The sequence below is a fragment of the Gasterosteus aculeatus genome, chromosome 6, assembly GCF_964276395.1.
Source record: "Gasterosteus aculeatus chromosome 6, fGasAcu3.hap1.1, whole genome shotgun sequence".
Taxonomy (NCBI): Eukaryota; Metazoa; Chordata; class Actinopteri; order Perciformes; family Gasterosteidae; genus Gasterosteus; species Gasterosteus aculeatus.
Window position 1 is genome coordinate 6,667,498 of NC_135693.1, and position 22,779 is coordinate 6,690,276.

At 45.8% G+C, this 22,779-nt stretch overlaps 2 protein-coding genes across 4 annotated transcripts in view; both read left to right on the plus strand.

Moving 5' to 3' along the window:
• LOC120820956 (SERTA domain-containing protein 2) overlaps positions 1-7,243 on the plus strand; it is a 26,725-nt gene extending 19,482 nt beyond the window's left edge. For all 3 annotated transcript variants that reach the window (XM_040179230.2, XM_040179229.2, XM_040179228.2), the window contains exon 2: positions 2,436-7,243. In XM_040179230.2, coding sequence (XP_040035164.1) covers positions 2,440-3,657 — 1,218 coding nt within the window. In that variant the 5' untranslated portion in view covers positions 2,436-2,439 and the 3' untranslated portion in view covers positions 3,658-7,243. The remainder of the gene's footprint in view (positions 1-2,435) is intronic.
• A 124-nt stretch (positions 7,244-7,367) lies between these two features.
• Positions 7,368-22,774, plus strand: slc1a4 (solute carrier family 1 member 4). The gene is made up of 8 exons (XM_040179227.2): positions 7,368-10,252; positions 13,915-13,957; positions 15,280-15,345; positions 17,532-17,698; positions 17,849-18,082; positions 18,630-18,824; positions 18,926-19,060; positions 19,510-22,774. Exons 1-8 carry the CDS (start codon positions 9,747-9,749, stop codon positions 19,745-19,747), a joined length of 1,584 nt encoding a protein of 527 aa, XP_040035161.2. The 5' UTR covers positions 7,368-9,746; the 3' UTR covers positions 19,748-22,774.
• The last annotated feature ends 5 nt before the right edge of the window (positions 22,775-22,779 follow it).

A 22,779-nucleotide genomic window follows, 5' to 3' on the forward strand; every position in this document is an offset into this window, starting at 1 on the left:
AGTCAGTGAGTCAGACATGCGCAGCTGCTTCAGCCCTCAATCACACACGCAATCTGCTTTGAAACTGTTGCTCTCTCGCTCTCTCTCTCTCTCTCTCTCTCGCTGTGTGACTGTCAAGTCAAGTCAAGTCATTTTATTTTGTATAGCCCAGAATCGCAAATTACAAATTTGCCTCAGAGGGCTTTACAGTCTGTACACATACGACATCCTCTGCCCCGAAACCCACCATCGGCACAGGAAAAACTCCCCAAAAAATGAAAAAAACCCTTACAAGAGGGAAAAAAGGGAAGAAACCTTAGGGAGAACGTCAGAGGAGGGATCCCACTCCCGGGATGGACAGACTACAATGGATGCCATGTGTACAGAATGAACAATGTATAATACATGCAATTCCTATGACAGAAATGATTCAAGTAATTGTGAGTACAACCTAAAATAAACGCAGTTTTTTTTTGAGTCCACGTGGGACTCAAAGGGTTCATCATATTAGCCGAGTTGTTGCCCGAAGGCCCCCGTGTTAATAACACAAAATGTACAAAACTCATTTTTCTCCACGTTAAAGACAACGGACGGCTGGAAATGTATTAAGCTTTGAAGTTGGGCATAATTGAGGGCGTGGCCGCTTCCAGCGGCAGGCGGGCAGGCGGCAGGCGAGATGTGGGTCCTCAACACCCACATCTCATGTCTTTAGTGTCTCCGCGGATGCAAACCTATTGTAGCTGGTATCAGGATGTCCTCATTGAGACATGCGCTCATGTCCTACAGCGTTCGCTCATCACTACGTTTGAATCTGTTTTTCCTCTTCGCTCCGACGCCAATCGATGCTTCAGCAGTGAGCTAATAAAATATTATTCGCCGTTTTGTCTCTCAACATCTGGCCTGTGACTGTTACCATGGGAATGACAACGTGACAGAAGTTGCAGTACTTTTGTTGTGACCTATGCAAAGAAAACAAGTTGTCAGAGATTATGCTTTTCTTTCACGTCCTTTAATATCAGTTGAAGGGGAACGAGGGACGCCAGCGGACCATCAGACGTGCATCATTTATGAGTCTGTCGGGGGTAACGAAGCGCTCATAGAAAACTCAGCAGCACTTTTGATAGACAGGTGGCGAGAAAGTTGCTCATTCCACTCCCACGTTTTTACAGACCGGTCTCACCTAGTCCTGTACTCCTCCTCCTCCTCCTCTTCCTTCCTGCCCCCCCGTCCTCTCCCCGATCTCATTCTTTGTCATCTCTCTGGGTGAATTCCCAGCTGACTCTGTTTGTCATGGCAACCAACCAGTCGTGGTGACTGGGCCTGCAGCACACACTTCCTCTGTGCGCGTGTGTGTGTGTGTGTGTGCGGCAACTGGCTGCATGAGCCTGTCAGCCTGGATTAGAGTCAAACCTACTGCAGCGATTCCTGTTTTTTTCTTTCTCCCTGTCCTCCCGTCTCTCCGCGGTCTTCGCTGCTTTTCTCTGTTGCACCAATAACGACACCATCGGATAGTTCGATCGGACGCAGAGATCTGCTCGGCTACTGGAACATGGACAGTATGTTGAGGGAATGCTCGGTTCCTTCAACGGCGCCCAGCTCTGATGAACAGGCGTCTCTGCCAGGAATAGAAACACATTTGTTACAGAGAGAGGAAAGTTACTTTTATGTAGCTACTGGATGTAATCGTACACTGTAGAGGCAGATAGCTGCCTGACGCGGGTCGAACATGTGCGCCGTCTGAAAGTGGTACAAGTAACACAATGTGCTCTTCTAATGTGGGGGGGGGGGGGGGGCTTAAAATGTGACCTATGATCATGCTGTACGGCGAGGGAATGCTGCTGTTACATAACGTGTGTGTGTGTGTGTGTGTGTGTGTGTGTGTGTGTGTGTGTGTGTGTGTGTGTGTGTGTGTGTGTGTGTGTGTGTGTGTGTGTGTGTGTGTGTGTGTGTGTGTGTGTGTGTGTGTGTGTGTGTGTGTGTGTGTGTGTGTGTGTGTGTGTGTGTGTGTGTGTGTGTGTGCGCGCGCGCGCGCTGGGCTACAGTGCCCAGCGCACACACACACTTTGTAGATGATCTTCAATGCATTTTTTGGTACATATCTATATATTTATCTATTTAGATTTACAAATCCCCTCATTGTAAGCTCATTGCATTTAAGCAGCTTTTTGAATCACCACGTTAAGCCGAAGAGCTTCAGTCTGCAAACTTCACCGGTGAGACGTGGCATGACATGATGATCCCACGCTGGGATCTGGTCCTGCTATTCGACGTGCAAATAAAAGAACATTTTTTGCAATGTGAGAACAGTATGTAACATTTCACCAATGTAGAAATACTAGAGCTCATAGTAATGATAACAGTGTTCAGAAGCGCATTATGAAGCTAACAATAAGCAGTGATAACTCGAGCTGTTCCTTGCCTCGCGTCATTGACGTCCCTCTGGTTCTGTCTTCCAGATATATGTTCGGTAAAGGTGCGAAGCGGAAGCTGGACGAGGATGAAGAGGGGCTGGAAGGCAAAACGCTGGAGGCGCCGGTGGCGGCGGGGCTGCTGGGCGCCGTGCCGGAGGGCCTGTCCAAGGTGTCGTACACCCTGCAGCGGCAGACCATCTTCAACATCTCCCTGATGAAGCTGTACAGCCAGCGGCCGCTCGGCGAGCCGCGCCTGGAGCGCCGCGTCCTCATCAACAACATGCTGCGCCGCATCCAGGACGAGCTCAAGCAGGAGGGCTCGCTGCGGCCGCTGCTGCTGCCGCCCTCGCCGCCGCCCGACGACCCCATGGACGAGGGTTTCCGCGAGGCCCCGCCCTCCTTCGGCGGCCTGTCCGCCGCGGCGCAGCCGTCCCAACCGTCGGCGCTGCTGATGCCGGCGGTCGTCCCGCCGCCTTCCCCCCACCCTATGGCGCCCCAGGCCTGCCCCGCCCCTCTGGAATCCCGCCCCGCCCCTCTGGAATCCTGCCTGACTCCCGCCTCTTTGCTGGAGGAGGACGGCGGGGATTCGGCCTTTTGTAGTCCATCCCCGCCCACTCCTCCTCTGTCGCCTGCCTCGGCGCTGCCCCCGCCGTTACCTTCGGCCCCCAAGGGCCCGGCGCCGGCCTCGTCCAGCGGCGACCCCCCCCCCGTTCTGAGTGACATGGAGTTGGATCCTCCCACAGCCATAACAAGGACAGCAGCAGCTAATACTAGGACCGTGACTACCTCCCCGGCTCTCACGCCACTCACCCAGCCCCCCCACCTGCAGCCCGCGGGCCCCCTGCGAGACAGCAGGACCACGGGTGCTAAACCAGAGGCAGCTGGCGTCTTGCTAGCGGAAGCCCGCTGCGGCGAGCTCCGGCCACTGGACGCTCCTCCCCCCGCTGGCTTAGGAGACATTTCCCCCACCTCTCCCTCGCCCTCCTCCCCCTCGGGGTTTCTCTCAGACTTGGCGCTGGACGACGTCCTGTTCGCCGACATCGACACGTCCATGTATGACTTTGACCCCTGCACGACAGCGGGGGCCGTGGGCGCGGCGGCGGGCGGGGGCCTAACCAAGCTGCCGCCCATGGTGACGGCGGACGACCTCCTCAAGTCTCTGGCGTCGCCGTACAGCGGCCCCGCCCCCCAGGTCTCAGCCAATCAGCCTTTCAAAATCGATCTGACGGAACTAGACCACATCATGGAGGTGCTGGTGGGATCGTGACTGGCGGACACCAGAAACACACAAACTATTTAACACCAGGCGGACTGGCGATGAACTTTTGGGCGTCTTTCCTGGTCGTTTTCTTTATTTCCTTTTTTTTTTTACTCTCTTTGAAGGTCGATAATTGTAAACATCGATGGTGATGTCAATTAGTACTACTATGACAACTACTACTACACAACACTGTGCACTGTGCTCGCCTTTCCAAATATGGAAATGAAGTAACTGGGAAACAAAGACACACGCACAGGTTTCTATTCCTATACTTGTGAGGACCTTCTTTTGGCTCTAATTGCCTCATTCTGATTTTAAACTGAGTTTTAAACTTTTACCTGAACCGAAGCCTTAACCCTGTAAATAGAAACCTATGAGGACCGGCAGATTGTCCTAACTTTGGGGTATTTTTGCAATCATTCTATTGCTGTGAGGACAGTTACCCCTCACACGTATAGTAATACAACTGAACACACACAAAACACACTGAATTCATGGCTTTTTAGCAGATGAGTGCCTTTCAAAATGACCACTTCTTCAATTCCTGTTTTTACGGTATTTTCTTTTCACATTTATTTTCTCGCGTTTTTTTATTTATTGTATTGCGTTCAAACTATTAAGTAAGGTAATTTCTGATGATCTTTATCTAATTATAGATGCTATGTTTTTATGTGTAAAGCGAGCATCAAACAAGGTATTTAACGAGAAACACGCCGTTTTTCTGCATCACGTTTTAGCTTTGCTTTCTAACCGTGTTTAGGGAACGTCTCTAAAGCCCCAAACAACGCCACGATGAGGACACGTTGTTCAGCCTGTACACCTCACGTCTATGAACTCAGTACACTTTTTTGTTTGTTTTACATGAGCCCAAACTGCGCACTAGTCGGCACGCGCCAGTAACCGTAGAAATTCAAATGAGCTCCGCCCACAGGAGAGCTCGTTGTGTTTACATTGGGAGCGGCGAGTCGAGCCGCCGCCGCCACAACCACCAACAACTCTTCAGGCTCAAGTCAACTGTTGCACGTCACTTCTCAGACAAAACAAAATTTTCTCTTTGGGTTTTGGCATGAGTGGCAGACAAACTACTGCTCAGCATGCAGTACTACACAAAACACACACACACACACACACACGCAGTGTGTTTACTCATTTGGCGATAGGATGTCAGTGTTGCTCCTGAACAGTTGTTGGGTGTGGATTTTCTTTTTTACAACACAAACCACAACGCTATCGTGATACCTCGACGATGCAGAAGACCCGCCTTTGTCTCATAACGACAAACCGGTTTATGCCGCAAAAAGACATGTTTTGTTTGTTTTTGCCAGCAGATCACACACACACACACACACACACACGTGCACACACACAGTTTTAAAGACAACAGAACTACTCATTAATCCTTCCTTTTATATGGTATGCATTGAAGTTAGAAATAATCCTGTTTACACAAATGTCCCTTTACCTTTTTAAAAGCACGTTACTGTTCTTTTTCACAATTTGTTATATAAACGTCTCCATTCGACACATGACTTTTAACGTTAAAAAAGGGGATCCAACCTGCCGGCGTGGAGGCGAAAGGATCCACAGCTCAGCGTTTGTACTATTGTCACATAATCTAGCCACAACTTGCACACGGCCCACGCAGGAAGACCTCCCGTCTCCTCCGTGCACGCAGCGGCCGCACTGGTTACAGGCGTCTTCGGGGTGCAGAGACGCGACGTGCGTTTGGGGGCGATGCACCTGAAATGCCTTTCGGTGCATCCGCGAATACGACGCAGTCGGGTTACAACTCAAAGTTTAAAGGAACAATCCACCCTGGGGTACTTTAACGCATCACCAACCGTTATTGCTCCATCTCATGCAGCACTGTCTGTGTGCTGGCGTGTCGTAAATCATCTCAAGGCTACTTCTGGTGAAATGGGATGCTGCCGCGTCCTCTCCCCTCCTCGTTGTGTAGAACTGTCCGATATCAAAGGAATATGGTTGTGCTTTTTGCCAACAACCAGACGCTTCTCCTGGAAAATGTATTTTCCACACATCAAAATTACACAGTGGGAAACGTGCTTTGGGTTTTTTTGAGTTTGGTTATGTTTGGACACATTTCCAAGCCTTTCAAAACATTCACAGGAATAATACAATGGGAGAGGGGTGAAGTTGTATGGGAACGTCATTTTCTAGGAGAACGTGTTGGGGCATCAGAGCGAGCTGGCAACAAAACATACGACTCGTTATTGTTCAGACGTTCTGTCCCATCGTTTCATAGTCACTTTGACACGGAGAGAGACAGCGGCGAGATGCCACAGGGTGGATGTCCTTCTAAAAGTAGTCCCCTCCGAAGGACGCAACCGACCAGTAACACCTCTGCGCCCGCCAGCCGCGCTGCGCAGGGAAGCCGTATGTCTGTATTTTATTTTCGAGCACAGGTCCCAGCTGGCGGGACGGGAGCGCGTTACGTCTGACTCATCGGTTAGGCGACGGGTCGGAGGCGGTGGAAACCTGCGCCGCGAGAAGGTCATAGGCTTCCCAGCATGCATTTCACCTCCGCCAGTGCACAAGCCGCGTGAGCCGGTCAGAGCGACGCAGCGACTGATAAGTTTGACGTTTGACGACTGTCATGTTTGAATTTTGAAGTGCTTGGTTTTTTTTCTGTCAATGAAGTTATTTATTCATGTTGTCTTTTTCTTCTCTGTGTAAATATATTTATTTTTGAGGTGAAGTGAAAATTTGTATTGTAAATGTGTGTACAGAATGTATCAGATAGGAATGTATCTGGGAATGGAATTATGGGTGGAAGCCATTTTTATATATAGATATACATACATACATCTTTGTATATTTAAATATTGATGTATAGATATATACCTATATATGTATACATATAGTTCTATTATCTTTTAATGTTTGTTGCTTTGATTTTTGTGGGGTGGCGCCCACGACTTTTTACACTTTTTTTGTACTTTTTCTTTTTTTTGTTCAGCGTTTTTTTTTTTTTTTTAAACCCCCAGTTGTGAAGGCGAACAGTTCATGCAGCAATACTCCGATGTCAACGACTCCAAAGCCTGTCACACACGCTTCAATGCCAAAAGTAATGTACATAGAAAGAACAACTCTCGAGCTCCTGAGGCTTTTTCTTTTCTTTTTTCGTCGATCAGTGTTACCGAACCTTGTTTTCGGCGCCGTAGCGAGCATGCGGCGCTTTCGAATTGCCCAGCGAGGCCCTTTTCTTCTGCGAAGGCTGTATTTTACACAGACCTCAGAGCTGTGCCTTTTTCTATGCAAACACACACACAGAGAAACTATCAGCTGATCACTGTATTGGGATCTATATGTGGACTGTAGATAATAAATACATATGTACGTGTATATATATATATATATATACATATATATGTGTGTGTATATATACATATATATATAAATTGTATACAAGATGAATGAATTTTGAAACAGTCTTAGTTTTGTAGTTTCATATATATGTATATATATAATTTATATATGTGTATATATATATATATATATATATATATATATATATATATATACAAACAATAAACTGTAACAAGAGCAAAAGCCTCTTTTGTCTGGTTTCTGATACCGTGTGCGGTCTCGTTCTTTCAAATGCCTCCACATAAACACATTGACCTTCATATTTACGTAATTGACTGGAGGTCCCCTTACGAGCTTTTTCAGGAGAAGTCAGCGTAAAGTCACCATCAGTTTTTCGGTTGTACTGAACGTTCCTCTTCAGGACAGAAGACTTCAAATGATTATCATACTCACACGTTTTCTTTTTTTTTAATGCATTAATGCAACCGGCAGAAGTACAGAGCTGAAGGGCTTCAAGCTACACCGCGGTCACGTGACTTTACATTACCAGCAACTTTGAGTGTGAGACGCTGACTCATCTCCTTCATTAGTACCCATCAATCTTCTTCATTAGGCTCATGGGCGGCTTCCTCACACGTGCTGCTAGGCGGGCTTTTCATCTTGGCGGGTTCTGCTGTGTCGCATCTAGTGTTGGTACCAGCTTGTTGCTCTGACTGCCTTCTTCTTTGCGCGGGACACTGTGTGTCTCTGGGGAACAGCTCACTAGTCTCCATTATGAAGCTCAGCATGCGTCCCTCTGTCTCCCTCCCTCTCTCTCTTCATAGTTTCCGGCGGCACGGTGCCAGCGTTGGCCAGCGTTGAACAGGCAGGACTCCTGACCCGCAGGCTGCTGGTTATTTACAGCATTCAGGCCGCGCAGCTGCGAGGGGACGGGACAATCCGTCTCTATTGGTCGGGGAAGGGGAAAGTGTATTTTAACTTAGCAACAGCGCCAGCTAAGGTCACCGAGGACAAGGCAGAAGGCCGCCAGCAGCTGGGACAGAGAGACAGGGAGACGCAGGGACAGGGGGCTATTTTAGGGCTGCTACACACTGCTTCTTTTTTTTGGGTTCAATGTGGCTTTTATGGAAGGTGGATAATACAAACTGAGCAATGTTTATTCCATGATTAAAATTGAGTGAAATGTTTTAAAAATAACTCCCCTGGTTTTCAGTTTTTAAAGTTGTATTGTAACAGGGTTTAAAAACCACAATGCAATGTTACCACTGACACATTGGTGGCATGTTTTGCAAATGTTTTGTTTTTTTATCATAGCCTTGATCTGTTTCCCTCCAGCAGGCATGAGGAGACTTCTTTTAAACTTCACACTTCTAGATCATTTTCTATTTCAATCTCAAGCCTCAAACCCTAAGGGACATTATTTGAGGCTATTTCGCAGAGCTCCTTCTGGAGGCTCGAACCGTTTACGCATGCAGGATTTGTTCATATTTAAATGCCTCCTGTAAATATTGGACCTCAATACAAAGAGACTATGTTTTTCATTTGGCGTAATATTAATATATATAAATCCATTTAAATTTCAGTTCAGTTACCAAAATCTGGATATAAATATGTGTATAATAACAATAATAATAACTGTGTGAATTACAAAATAAAAAAGGCTGATGCAATACGTATATGGTTTAAAAAGTGAAGGAGCCGGAAGGGTATTAATGTGTTTCTCTTATCTCCCTGACCTTTGCCTGCTGATTGAAAGCACAAGAGCAGCTGTGTTACAGCGCCACCTTGCGGTTGAATACTAGTGGCACAGCCAGGGTTCACACAACTTCACGTGGACGTACCATTATTTCATCGCATGCTCTGTATGTGCATCGGTCCTTATACCGTAGAGAGGAGGCTCTTTTTCTCTCTCTCTTCTCTCTGAAGTTTAAACAATGTCACCGCCCCCTGCTTTCATTAATACAACAAGTAAAAGCTGTAAATGAGGCCTCTAGGAGGCTCAGAGCGCTGGCCATGGTGCTGACAGGCCTTCATCCATCTCGCCTTCTCTGCTGACCCCGACAATGAGGGCTGAACCTGTAAGTGCAGCAATCAGTGCATCAAACTGGGAGAAGCATTGGTTTCATCCCGCAGATAGTGGCTTACCGTGGGATGATTCCCTGCTACACCTGATTGTGTTATCAGGTGGCTGCTGTGAACAGCAGCACTTAAATTAGTAAAGCAGCTGGAATAAATAACAAATTCATCTCCAATCAAAAAGGAAAAAAACCTAAACCAGGAAAGTGGTCCTTTAATGTTGGATATTCCGGGAATAAACAGGGATGCCAGAATATCCTTACAAACTCAAATAGGGGAGCATGTTATCGATTTTTCTTCATACACATATATATTCTTCATTTAATATGACATTTGAGAGGGAAATAAAAGGTGTCGCCGCTCCACCTCTGCTGCTGTAGTGATCACATTTGTTCAGTTAAGAGCCACATCGCCAGAGACCCCCGGCAATCCCCCCTACTCTTGCATCATGTGCTCTGTAAAAGCGCCGGCTTTTGTGCGCATGTTCCGCCGGCCGTCCGTCGTCGTCGCTCGATCTCCATTGGCTCCCCACTTCCCCCCTCCGCACCCGGCCTCCCGCACCGCGCCAGCCTCCTCCCCACAGCGGAGAACGCGCGCGCGTGTCTGTGTGTGTGTAAGTGCGTGTAGGTCCGACCCACGCTGCGCCTCGGAACTCGGACGCGCTGTTCTGAAGCGAAGCTCAAGAAAATAAAATGGAGAAAAAGAGCGAGATCAACGGGCACGCCGTGCCCGACCCGGCGTCCACCGGGCGGACCGCGGAGCCCGGCGCGCGGCGGGGCTGCGCGGAGAAGCTGAAGGAGTTCCTGAGGAAGAACCTGCTGGTGATCATGACGGTGTCCGGCGTGCTGGTGGGCGTCGGGCTCGGCATGCTGGTCCGCGGCATGGACCTGACCAAGGCGCAGATGGCCCACTTCGCCTTCCCCGGCGAGATGCTCCTGCGGATGCTGAAGATGATCATCCTGCCCCTGGTGGTCTGCAGCCTCGTGTCCGGCGCCGCCAGCCTGGACACGCGCTCCCTGGGGAAACTGGGGGGCATCGCGGTCGCCTACTTTCTAGTGACCACGCTGATCGCCTCGAGCATCGGGGTCGCGCTGGCCTTCATCATCAAGCCCGGCGTGGGCGCGGGGTCCCTGAGCCTGGGACTGGAGACCGTCAGCAGCAACAAGGAGACCGCCGACTCCTTTTTGGATCTGGCCAGGTACCTTTACACCATGAGTGCCATTGATGGATGAGAATCACATGCTGGTGAGGGTGTTGCAGTGGTCTTTTGTTTTCTCTGGAGGGATTGCGTGGATCGATCGTGGCACGTTTTTACACCTTAAAGCGAGCGGATCCACGCACGGTGTCGTGCGTGGCGGTGCGCGCACACGTGCTCCCGAACTTCTCCTCGAACTCGTGCGGCATGCAGATGAGGGTGACGTCACAGAGCGGGTCGGCGTACCCTGCGGTTGACTAAAAAGGGAGAACAGTCAGTGAATGGTGATGTTAGTTCAGTCAGAAGAGGTCAGGGGGCCCCGACCTGGGGTCAGCGGCAGCGTCAGTCGATCGCTGCAGACACAGGAAAATGTTTTTTGTTAATGAAGTGTTGTGTAACTCATTGGAAGCGGCTCGGTTTGTAATAGTAATTCAGAGGAGCACGCTGCTTCACGGTCGCAGGGCGGTGTGGACAATGTCTGCGTTCCAGAGATTAGTTTTAGGGCGTATTATATTGGAAAATGGTCAAAATAGACGTCGATGATTCTGTTTTGAATGACATCCTTAAGCAACCTTTTGTCTTGCATCGAAGATGCTCAGTCGACTGCGGATTGTAGGCCAATCGAAGCTAAAATCAGAAAAATAGTGTTTTTTCCCTGTCCCCACTGAAAAGATTCATTTACTATCGAAATATGTGGTTCATTTACGTTTTTGATAGATCGAACAAACGGCCCGTATACATTTTAGGGCTATTTATTGACCAAAAGTCAACCATAACGTAGCCCAGGAGGAGTCCTAATAAGAGGTTCCCACGGTGTGAGGGAGAGCTGACAGCTGTGACAGAGCACAGCCTATTTTAGCTTTCCTCCCTGATAACAATAGCAGGTGGACGGGCTGATTTTGCTTCCCATCATAGAGTTTATGTACTTATAGTGACAACTTATTCCAGACATTCCAGGAAGCATCACAGCAGGATTTTTGGGGCGTGTTTTAGGTCCCTAGGTAACCTTGGAAACTTGCTCGACACGATACTCAAGTCAGAATATCGTCTTTATCAGTTGCTCCGTTTCCCTTTGAGGGTTTTATGGTTCCTCTGTCAACACGCTTCTATTTCTTGGACAAACAGGTCTCACAAGCTTTGAGCTTTTGTCACGTCTGGACCCTGGAAGGAGACTCGGACTCAGGATCAGAGCTTCCAATCTTTCTTTATTTTAAAGGACAGATAGTAACTATGTTCCGGGACAAATCTAAGTGGGAATTCCGAAGACAGGCAGTAGGTCGGCAACGCGGGAGGCAACAGATGGTTCTGGTCCAGGGGAATAGGCAGGTTCGTGGTCAGAGGCAGGCGGAAGGTCGAGTCACAGGTTCTAAGGGGTTTAGGGGTAGATAATCAAAAAGGCGGTTCAGCAGAGAAGTGTACATTCAATACCTCACAACCTGCCCGCTGCGTCGGGCTGCTTTTATAGGTATTTCTCTCTCGCAGGTGTTTAGAATTCCGGTGATTGACTCCGGAGGACGCGTTCTTTGGCTCCCCCTAGTGGCCTCCTGCCGTCACGCTGGGGTTGAGACCTCACAGCTTTCATATAAACTGGAGAGAAAAAAGCCACATTATTCCAAGTCAAACTCCATCCTTTAAAAAAAAATCTTCCCACAGCCATCGAATTTCTTCATGATGTAAAACGAGCTCATCTCAAATGTAGCTCAAACACAACTACACTGCACACGAAAAAACAGACACAACAAAGCCAGGCTGTAAGACTCAAGGGACTGCTGTTCCTTACCTAACGTATGTTTAACAAACTGTTTGTAACTTACATCCTGAACAAACATAATTATCTAGACCCCAAACAGACGGCTGAATAAACTAATCAGCTATCACCTGTAACATTGTTAAGTAAAAAACACTAATTTTCGGTAAAAAAACCCATATTAATTTAAACCTTAACACATGGCTTTCACCCAGGAGGCCGTGTTACTTATTCTCTTTAACAACACTAATGTAAAAATCCTAACCGAGTAGTGTTGCTACAGGTTATTGCAGGAGCGCACTCATGTTGCTGGACGTTTGTAACAAATGCAAATGAACAAATAAACTTTTGTAAGGTTTCGTACAAACCAGTGTATGTATTGATCACTGGTAAAGTCACAATCATAGTATTCAACTTAAATCAATGTAATTAATGGGTTTTTCCTCTTTGCCAACAATAAAGAAAAACAAAATTCAATAACGATAGAGGTGTCAATTTCTAATTCTGCTGGATCATGAACACTGTTTGCCTTCAATTAATTAGGAAATCAAGAAGTTATGTAACAGCTTTGAAATATTGGTCTGCAGAGGAGCAGTGAGGCTCCCGGGGGGGAAAAGCATGCTGTTCTCTCTGCTCTGGTTTCCCAGAGTTAATCCGGATCCCAGCCTGGCTCATGTGACACCAGGAGACCTGATCACTCTCACGGAACGAGGAAGAGTGTGAAACTTTGTGTGGGATCACGAGTCTGACTAAACTATTACAATTCTTAGTTACATTATGAATCAAAGAAATGAGTAAGTGACGTTATCGTGGCTACTCACAGATGAGGCATTTGGACCTGGAGTAAAGGCACAGTTGACAGGGGTCACGGGGTCATGGGGTTGTGGACTGAATTGCTCGGCGGTGGTCCGGCCAGGGGAAGGGATGAGAGCAAAGTCTGTGTTCCTTCGCACAGCACGGCGTGGCTGCATTGGACACAGTTACACAAAACGCACTGATACGTAGAGGCCTCCAGTAATCCCTGTGTGCTTATTTTACACCAGTGAAAATAAACTCAGCTCGGTGCCTTTATGGAAAGACTGTCAAGGAAGAGGTTGGTGTAATGCATTTATAAATAAGGACTGCTTAAAGGTCAAAATATATTTTTTTAGTTCAAACCGAAATATCTCAACTATTGCATGGTGCCATGTCCAGAATATAAAAACAATCTTTAAAGTTCTGAACGAGCAGTGAAAAATAACCTGCCTCCAATAAATTAAATTCCCATATTACTTTACTGCACAGTTGTAACACGCGGTTAACAGTGCAAGTTAACTTGAAACCAAAACAAGAAATGCTCCAAAGTTACTTGGCTAGATTCAGGTAAAACAACCTGATTTGGTCAGGTTTTGGAAATAAGAGTACTCTGTTTCCTTTAGGCATTAAAACTACTTGTTTAGGATTAAGCCGACATAAGTATTTTATTCATGGGATGAATAATGTGCTGCAAACATTGGTGTATAAGCAAAAACTGGTGTTCTATTGACACATCCACCACCATCACCTCCTCGTGGACTCATTTTAAAGCCGTGACACATCCCAAGGAAACGTTATACAACAAAATCCTCTGCACTCGATTTGTTTGTGTGGGAAGATCATATGAGAAAAGCGTCATTTAATAAATGAATGAATAAGTAAATGAATAATCAAACCTCCCTGAATATCTACTTGTAGTAAAGAGCATGTTGATTTGATTTTGAGAACAAATTTAGGGAGCATTAGACTTTCATGTGCCAGGAACATCCAGAAGGCCCAATCTAGATCTCTGAAAGACTTTTTTTTAGGCTTAAATGTTGTATTTCGTGAGTATTTTGTCGATTACAAATATCAACCCTCGCATTGTCTGTGGAGCTAACTCGTTTTTGTCCTTCTTCCTCAGGAATTTATTCCCAGCAAACTTGGTGGCTGCTGCTTTCCGTTCTGTGAGTGCCAACACAACACCTCCTCACCACAGCACACTGTCCGCCCCCCCGGCCCCCTCCTGACTATTCCCCCTTTTGATCACCAGGTTCATTCTTTTTACTCTTTGTCCAGTGTGGACTGTTCATCACAACTTATTTCATAATGCGGATGCCGCTCCGCGTTTATTTACAGCGGCAGTAAATTGCCGCTGAGAGTCTCACGAGGCCTCTTAATGAGTTCGCCGCTCTCCACTGCCCGCCAAGGCACTTCTTTACCAGCCGTTACCATGGCGAAACCATTCCATTTTAGCCAGCCTGGCAACACGGCTCGGCCCGCTGCTCCCAAACGAGGTCCGCTCCACTTCCTAGAATTATGGTCGCTGCTGTTAAGGCTAAAATGAGAGCAAGGAAAGTTCAATATTTGGGGATCCACTGATATGCAATGGAAAAACACACGTGAAAAACAAAGTAAGCACACGGACACGTAGTTACACACACTCACACATCCGGAATCGATTGGCTCAAACTCGCCTAAAACCGGGCCAGCAGAATACGAACTCACAAAGAAGCCAGTGACTTCTTACAGTGAGAGGAAATGGAGTTTCAAAGTGCAGCCAGGTCACTGAGTTCAATATTCACCCCCAACAGCGAGCCGATACTGTGGCAGAGCCCATGTGGAATGAGTCCAACTGTGACAGAGGGAGAGGGGAGATTAACATGACAAGCAGCTAGACGTTTATACAGACATTTAAACAAATTATCAGCCCATGGGGGGGGGTTGCTGTCTTGGTTGGTTTTATGACCAAAATCAGGTGCTTTACATCTCTAAATTCCTTAGTATCTAAAACCCAATTTAAAGTCGAATCCGTCAAGATGTCAGAAACCTTTTATTCAAGAGGACTTTGTAAAGAAATGCACAGAGAGCGGGGGGCTTTGCTGCAGTCCCGGTTGTCTCTACTTAAGGACAGCAAACTGTAAAAAGGCATTTAAACTTGCACATGCATGCAGTCTGTATGAGACCAATGTACAGACGCGCTTCTAAGGGGGCGTCCGTTTCTCCACCATTGTCAGCTGAGCAACATTTAAAAAATCCCTCATGCACATCTATGCAAATGGTACTGTGATATGCTGCTGTGATGAATTAATTGAAATTGAAATAGTGGCTTGACATTTTGTCCATCGAGTCCATCACTCCGCCCCATTCTAACTGATAAACGCCGTGGAGTTGTGAGCTTGGACCAATCTTTTCCCTAACATCACAATGAACAAGATCAAAATAAATAAATAAATAAAAAATGCGTGCAAGAAGAATTAACCTCAAGCTTTCCTCCCCCTTATGTTAGTATGCCACCGAGTACAAGATGGTTGCTGCAGGGAACGACGCCAATGGGACGACCCTTTATCAAAAGGTAGGAACTGGAAGAATTCCACGTATACAATCACGCACAGAACACCAACATAGTAGTTTAGCCCCGTGCCACTCACAGAGCCAACATCCGAGTCTGAAAAGCGCTTCCAAAACCTTGGAAGCCGATTCTAAAACCAATTAGAACCAATTCTAAAAAAGTAGGATTTGGGGCTTGGCTCACATGTGACTGACAACGGCGATATTGCTGAATTGTCTGGACTGGTTGTGTGTTTTCAGTGTAGACCTTTAACCATTTTAAGAGTGTGTTTTTCGGTTCAGGATATTGGTTGGCTAAAAAAATGACCGTTTGCCATTCAGTTGCTCCAACTCCTCTAACCACTTTTAGTGGAAAAAATGATCAGCATGTACAGGTTGGCTTTACGGGTGTGCAATGTCTTATTGAAAACAGTTAATATCTGTCTTTACTGCGCATCTTATTCAGAATGATTGAAATTACACTTTACAATGTAAAACCACTGACCATCTGGTTAAAGAGGCATACATCCTGGTCTGTGGTTCACCAGTAAAAGTCTGGTTTATTTTATCAATTAAAGCCTGGGTTGCAACGGCTGATAAACAAGTGCATGAAGCCTGTTTTTGTGGTTTGGTCACAGTCAGTCAAAAGTGTTGACCAGCTGCCACGCCAGCATGACCAACCACATGTCCTCGGCTCTGTGACGAACATAATGAGTGTGATGGCTCCGTCTGAAGGCCTGTCAGAGGAATGGTTGCTAGGTCTCCATTGGATGTTGGCTCAGAGATGAGTGTCCCATGTAACACTACATAGGTTCACACGACGAATGACTGGACCCTAAAAAAACAGCTGGGTCTGTTCAGTCTGATGAGTTTCATTTATGTTTTCAGATTGTCCCCCCACCCCCGCCCCACAATCATTGCCAGTCCCACCGCGGAGCTTCTTAATCCCTCCGTCCACCCTGCTGTAGTCCCATCTCTAAACTGCCGAAAAGTGTGAACTTCTAATTTGCGAAATTTATACAGCAAAACAAGCCTCTAAATCCCTTTGCATCTCCCCAGTGGCTCTGGCTTTCCCCAACTGAGCCAGTATGAGGGAACCGTTGTGGGATCTGATCTTGGCATCGGCCCACGGTATTTGTCTGTTGTGGGTCGTGCTGGACAGACCCCCCCCCCCCCGCCCCCTACTGCCTCCGCTTCCAGTGCCAGGGGATGGAGCTAGTGGAGCTGTGGGAGAGCTCAGAACAATGGAAGGGGATTGAGCTCAGGATTTGTCCCTGTCCTTATTTGTCATCCATCATCCAGTTCACTGAATCCTTCAACTACCCCCAGATCTGCTCACCTACGCATGCACAGCGTGTAGCGAGAGGTGCTTAGTGAGCCACTGTGGGATACATCAACACTAGTGTTCTACAGGCTTCCGCCTTCATACGGAATGGTTACAATTGAGTTCCCAGTCCGAGCTGACAGTATGTGTTGCTCCACCACCGTGGTCCAGACGAAAATATTTTTTAACAACTAACAGAAGGATTTCAAACCAACCTAGTGCAGACTTTCATTCCCCAACTGGTTCATGCGAAGGACTTTAGTTTTCCCCTGACGCACAAAAAGATGTTGTGTCCCGATGGCTTTGGTGACCCCCTTTCCTTCACCCTTCCCTCCACTATAAAGTAGACATTTTTGATTTAGCCTGGAAGCACTGACTCCTGATTGCCTTGAAATTTGATGCCGGCATTGATGTTTCAAACAATATCATTCTGAGGTGATGTTGTTGAACTTTTCCAGTGCCATTATCAGGTCAATTTTCTATTATAATATGACTTTGCCTTATGATTATATACAAGTCAAACAAATTATATCTGCGTCAGCTGTACTTTTAGTGCTAATGAGCCAATGCTAGCATGCACGCATGTTTACACATGTCAACATGTTGCTAAACTTGCTAAACACCAGCATGACAGTGTTGTTAGCATGTTATCATTCTGATTTTAGCATTTAGCTGAAAGACTAGCATTTCTTTAGCTGTTAGTCTCATTTAAATTGATTTTAAAAGGCTTTCTTAAGCCCTAGGATTGTTTTAGGTAGACAATTTCTTTAAACAATAATGCCCATGTCTAAATTTGAAAACTTTAGTTAAACCTTCTCACATTGTGTCTTTTTTCCCCACGTTTATAGGAACCAACCATAGCTCTGACTTTGCTGTGTGTTTCTTAGGTGCCCGTTGGTACTGAAACAGATGGCATGAACATCCTGGGTCTGGTGTTATTTGCCATGGTGTTTGGTGTGGCGCTAAGGAAGCTGGGAGAGGAGGGAGAAGAACTTATTCGGTTCTTCAACGCCTTCAACGAGGCCACTATGGTGCTGGTGTCCTGGATCATGTGGTCAGTAGAGTCGGGATAATTCTGTGGTATCAATAGTGAAATATTTGGACTGTTTCTGATGGTATTACTTGAGAACACCGGTGGAAAGCAGGCCCTGACTGCACTAAACCGTTGACACATGTTGACCCTGTGACCTCTTCCTTCTCTCAGGTATATCCCTTTTGGCATCATGTTCCTGGTGGGCAGTAAGATTGTGGAGATGGAAGACGTGGTTCTTCTGGTCACCAGTCTGGGAAAATACATCTTTGCTTCAATCCTGGGACACGTCATCCACGGGGGCGTCGTCCTGCCTCTCATCTATTTTGGCTTCACGCGCAAGAACCCGTTCACTTTCCTGTCGGGCCTCATCACGCCCTTCACCACAGCTTTTGCCACCTGCTCCAGGTACGCTGTCACCTCGCATGGTACCCAGATATATATTTAAATTATGATTGTATTTAGACCCAAGTTACAAAAAACAGTCATCAGAGGGATGCTGCTCAGCTGACTGGAGTGGCAGCAATGCACATTTACGGTACGACCCACCGTAATGAAACAAGTGAAGCGTAGTCTTTAGCTCTAACTTGCCCTTTCCTTTAGCTAGCTCTATTCAAATGTTTACCCAAGAAAGACGAACTAGAGTTATAGATTCTTTGCAAAGGGCAGGAACCTTCCTGTATGCAGCGCAAACTGTCAAATTTGCAAAAAAACTGAAAGAAAATAGTTCATACGTTGGTTCCAATTGATATTGTGTGGTTACATGTAATGTGGTACTTCTAAAGGCTTTAAACTTTGCACTACAGTAAAGGATTTGATGATGTTTTTTACTTTCGTAGCATCAAATGAAACAATCTTCCTTTTTTTATGACTTTGGGGAATCACAAGTATTAATGGTTTCGGTTTCACCCGATTGTCTGATAAAGATCAAGCTCTTTCTCCATTTGCTCACCAGCTCAGCAACTCTCCCCTCTATGATAAAATGTGTGGAGGAGAACAACGGCGTGGACAAGCGCATCAGCCGCTTCATCCTCCCCATCGGGGCCACCGTCAACATGGACGGAGCGGCTATATTCCAGTGCATCGCCGCCGTTTTCATCGCTCAGCTCAACAATTTTGAGCTGAACGCCGGGCAGATCTTCACCATCCTGTGAGAAGACAACACACACAAGAATGTCCGGACATTTCCCGGCAAGCGGTCGTCTTCTTGGTTCTATCTAATTCATGGGATTATTTCATCATTATTCATAGGGTGACAGCCACAGCGTCGAGCGTCGGTGCGGCAGGCATCCCGGCCGGCGGCATCATTACCATCGCCATCATCCTGGAGGCCATTGGCCTTCCGACCAAGGACCTGTCCCTCATGCTGGCTGTTGACTGGATTGTGTGAGTAACGGAACCCCAGGGAAAACACACGTCTGCACACACGTGCCCAATGTTACGGTCGGGGAAACAGGACCAGGGTTTCTGTTAAGTCAACAAGGGCAAGCGAAGGGAAACCGCCGTGCACTATTTGCCACGTGTTAATAGAGCAAACCAATACACACGGCTGCAGTGGGACGTTTTCATTTTAAGCACTCAAAAGTTTATTTTCTTCCACTGTGGAACAAAAACGTCTAAGTTAGAGAGGTAAGACACCAGGCCATGTATTAGCTGTTGTGTTATTAATGACTTTAATCGAGCAGCTTTACCTGTGACTCCAAACAAGAGTTCAAACACAAATAGAAGCAGCTTAGAACCCGGTAATATGAGCCGCAATAGTGGCTGCTCACTCCAAATGTTTGCCAAGAGTAGACGAAATCTCATCTGCCGTCCTGCGTCAACCATGTGTGCAGGGATCGCACCACCACGGTGGTGAATGTGGAGGGCGACGCTCTGGGTGCCGGAATCCTCCACCACATCAACCAGCAGGAGATGAAGAAGCAGCAGGAGCAGCAGCAGGACAAGGAGCTGTTGGAGGTGCGCGTGGAGGCGGTGGCCAACGTCCAGGCGGAGGAGGAGACCTCGCCGCTTGTCACGCACCAAACCAAAGCCTCCGCGGCCATGCCGGAAGCCATTGAGTCTGTCCTGTGAGGCTCAGAGAGACTTTCTATTTGTTCGGCCCCCAACCGCCCCCCTCCGTGACCTTTTTGAGCTTTCGGTACTTGTGATGTTGCCACTGCCGGGACGCGTTCTGACTCCGTTCAAAAAATAAGGTCACAGAGGGATTCGCTTGTGAGGGAGGTGCCATACAGCAGCAACAGTCTACAGTTTACCCTGTTCGGCTGTTGCGCTTTTTACCCGGGTTTGCATCCAAGAATTTTCCTGCAGAATAGGATATAATGAATTTCTGAATTTTTCATTTGAAAAACATTTCCTCAAATTATCGTATTGTGCGATAATTAGTGACGGAGAAAATATATATACTAAATTCAATATACAAATTATACCGAAAACATTCCCGTAAATGTTGTAGTTGTGTTTGTCAGGTGTGCTGTGCAGGATGCTCACGGCCATAAGTTTGTATATTAGAGCATCGTCAAGTGCATTTCTTTTTTTATCTTCAGACAGCAAATACAACGATCAACTTTAACCGTAGAACACTTAACAACTCGCTAAATGCTGATCAGCTCACAACTTAATTACACAATCTGGATGGCTGTTCAATCACTTCAACTCAGTTGACGGAATGTATTTGCCTTTTATTTATTAGCTTGCTGGCGTCATGTTCTTTGCTGAATGGAAAGAGCAAACATTTAATAACCATATCAGAGTGAGAAATTTGGTTTAAAAATGGTTGTTTTGCATAATACAGAGTGCTGTTTAAAAAGTACCAATGCTTCTATTTGCTGACCGTCAACCGCAAATGTCAAACATTAACCACCTTTAATGACGGGCTAAATATTTGGCCTCTTGCAACCTCGAGTGACACAGTGAGATAGAGACCGAGTGGTCCAATAGGTAAAGTATTTAGAACCTTGGGCCATTTGAAATGGTGTGTCATAATTTGTGTTAAATCCCTGACCAATCCTATTCACCTTTGAGTAAACAGAATGTCGGGGACATGGTTCCCCCTCACTTAGTACTGAAAATTACCTCACAAAAATCCAAGTGAAAAGATTAAAAAAGACAGGTAACTTATCTTCCTGTTCGTTTCCCAGCTGATATCAGTATTTTACACACATGATGCTCTAATTCTGTAATGAAAGCAGTTCATGGCTGCTTTTGAAATGTGACTATTGAGTCTGTATCGGCGACTCAACGTGGCTACACACTTAACCAGCCTGTCGCCTGAGCTAGCTAGCTATCAAAAGTTTCAGAATGAATCAGTAGTTTTGTAATTGGGGACAAGTAAGCTGTGCATATGTGTGTGTGTTGGTATCTTTCTTACCAATTTGTTAACTTAATATTCCAATTTATTTATAAAAGTAGCTTGTTGCCTTTGCTAATTGGTTTGAGAAACACGTTACCAGGGAGTCTAACAGTAGTTAGTAGTTTGTTTTGGGCTTTGTTTGCCAGCTAGCCAGCTAAATCAAACTTAAACATAAAGCTAACTATGACTGTTGCTCTCGTTTCTTAGCTAATGTTTGCTTAGCTGATATTTCAGGTGTTTAGATTAAGTTGTGTTTGGCTAGCGATTGTTTCAAACTAACAGATAGTATGAGAAGATTGATTTTTTTTTGTTAAAAAATAAGCTGCCACTCAAAAATAGGACCGAATTGAAAATTTCCGGCCCTGTTGAGATGACGAACAAGCTACTTAAAAACCACCTCACAGGATCCTGTTGAAGACTTAAGCCACAATTAAAGTTGATTTCAACGCTGGTTTGCAAGTACTGTTCAACATGAAAACACTCCAGTCCCGCCTTATTTACAACAGACATTAAATTCATGGCTGTCGGTAATTCAGGATTAGTCTCATTAAATTTATAAGGAATTCAAAACATCAAAGCTTCATCAAATGTTTACGGGCAGAAACTGGACCCAAAATGCATGACGAGTTCAGATCATACTGTACATTGATACACACTTTGATTGTTTTCTAACTGTGGTTTTCAATGCTTGCGTCATCATAAAAGCCTGAAAGGCTATTTTAATTGTTTTACTGACAACTGACTATTTTGTAATTTGGTCTGTGTGATTCGCACACAATGAACTGTGGTTGCTACTGTAGATGTCTCTAAAGGGAACATTGGACTTTGCCATAGCTCTTTGTGTAAATGTGGATTTCCCTGCTATGGGGATGAAATGTGTAAAACGGGATTTGCATCTTAGCTGACGTCGGTGCTGTATGAGACACCGTTTGGCATGAAGGAAACTGCCAAATTTGTGGTGGTTCAAACTTCAACACAATGCAGGACGAGACCGAGGATCAGCCTGTGCTGTCCTCTGGTGGTGACGGGTGTTAATACGAAAGTAGCAAACTGAGGGTGACGGCAGAACAGAGCTCTGTTGGACCATTTTTGTGCCTGTCTACAACACATGATGTGATTAAATCTATGGTAAAGTGCTCTATTAATTTGATGCAACATTCATGAGGAAACAACTGGCGATGTGGCTGCTCCTGTGATATTATAACGTATTTTAATAGGTGAATGAACATCATGTATGTGAACCAGGTGCTGCTGAAGTTATGGATCATGGTGTGTATGTTGAGACTGTCAAAAATAAAGAAGTAAACTAGTATTTCTTGTCATTTTAGATTAAACAGGTGACTTTTCTAAGCTAACAACTGCTCTGTTAACACAACGCTCTGTGAATAATGTTGATGAGTGAATCTGCTACAATCACATCTAATTACGCATTATGTCGTACATGTGCTCAATATATATACGTATATATTTGATATTCATTTATTGTAATCCTTTGTATCTTCTCATTTCAATACTTTCCTTAAGTGTACATTTTTTTAATTATGATGTGATTTTTTAATGACCACTTTTGCCAGTTTATCTGATGAACTGCTGTCAGCAATGTAATTCAATTCCTGTTGTGTCATTTGACCTTTTAGGAGTAGCCATGTCAATGTGTAACACTGTTTACAGCTGTTTCTGCTGTTGGTTCTGCTGTCTGTCAACATTAAAAGTGATACAGTACGTTTTTCACGCAACCCAAACAAAAAGTCTT

Coding starts and splice junctions, on each gene's coding strand:
- slc1a4 (XM_040179227.2), top strand. CDS start 9,747: ATGGAGAAAAAGAGCGAGATCAACGGGCACGCCGTGCCCGACCCGGCG. Junction 15,346..17,531: donor GGACGACCCTTTATCAAAAG/GTAGGAACTGGA, acceptor TGTGTTTCTTAG/GTGCCCGTTGGTACTGAAAC. Junction 17,699..17,848: donor CTGGTGTCCTGGATCATGTG/GTCAGTAGAGTC, acceptor TCCTTCTCTCAG/GTATATCCCTTTTGGCATCA.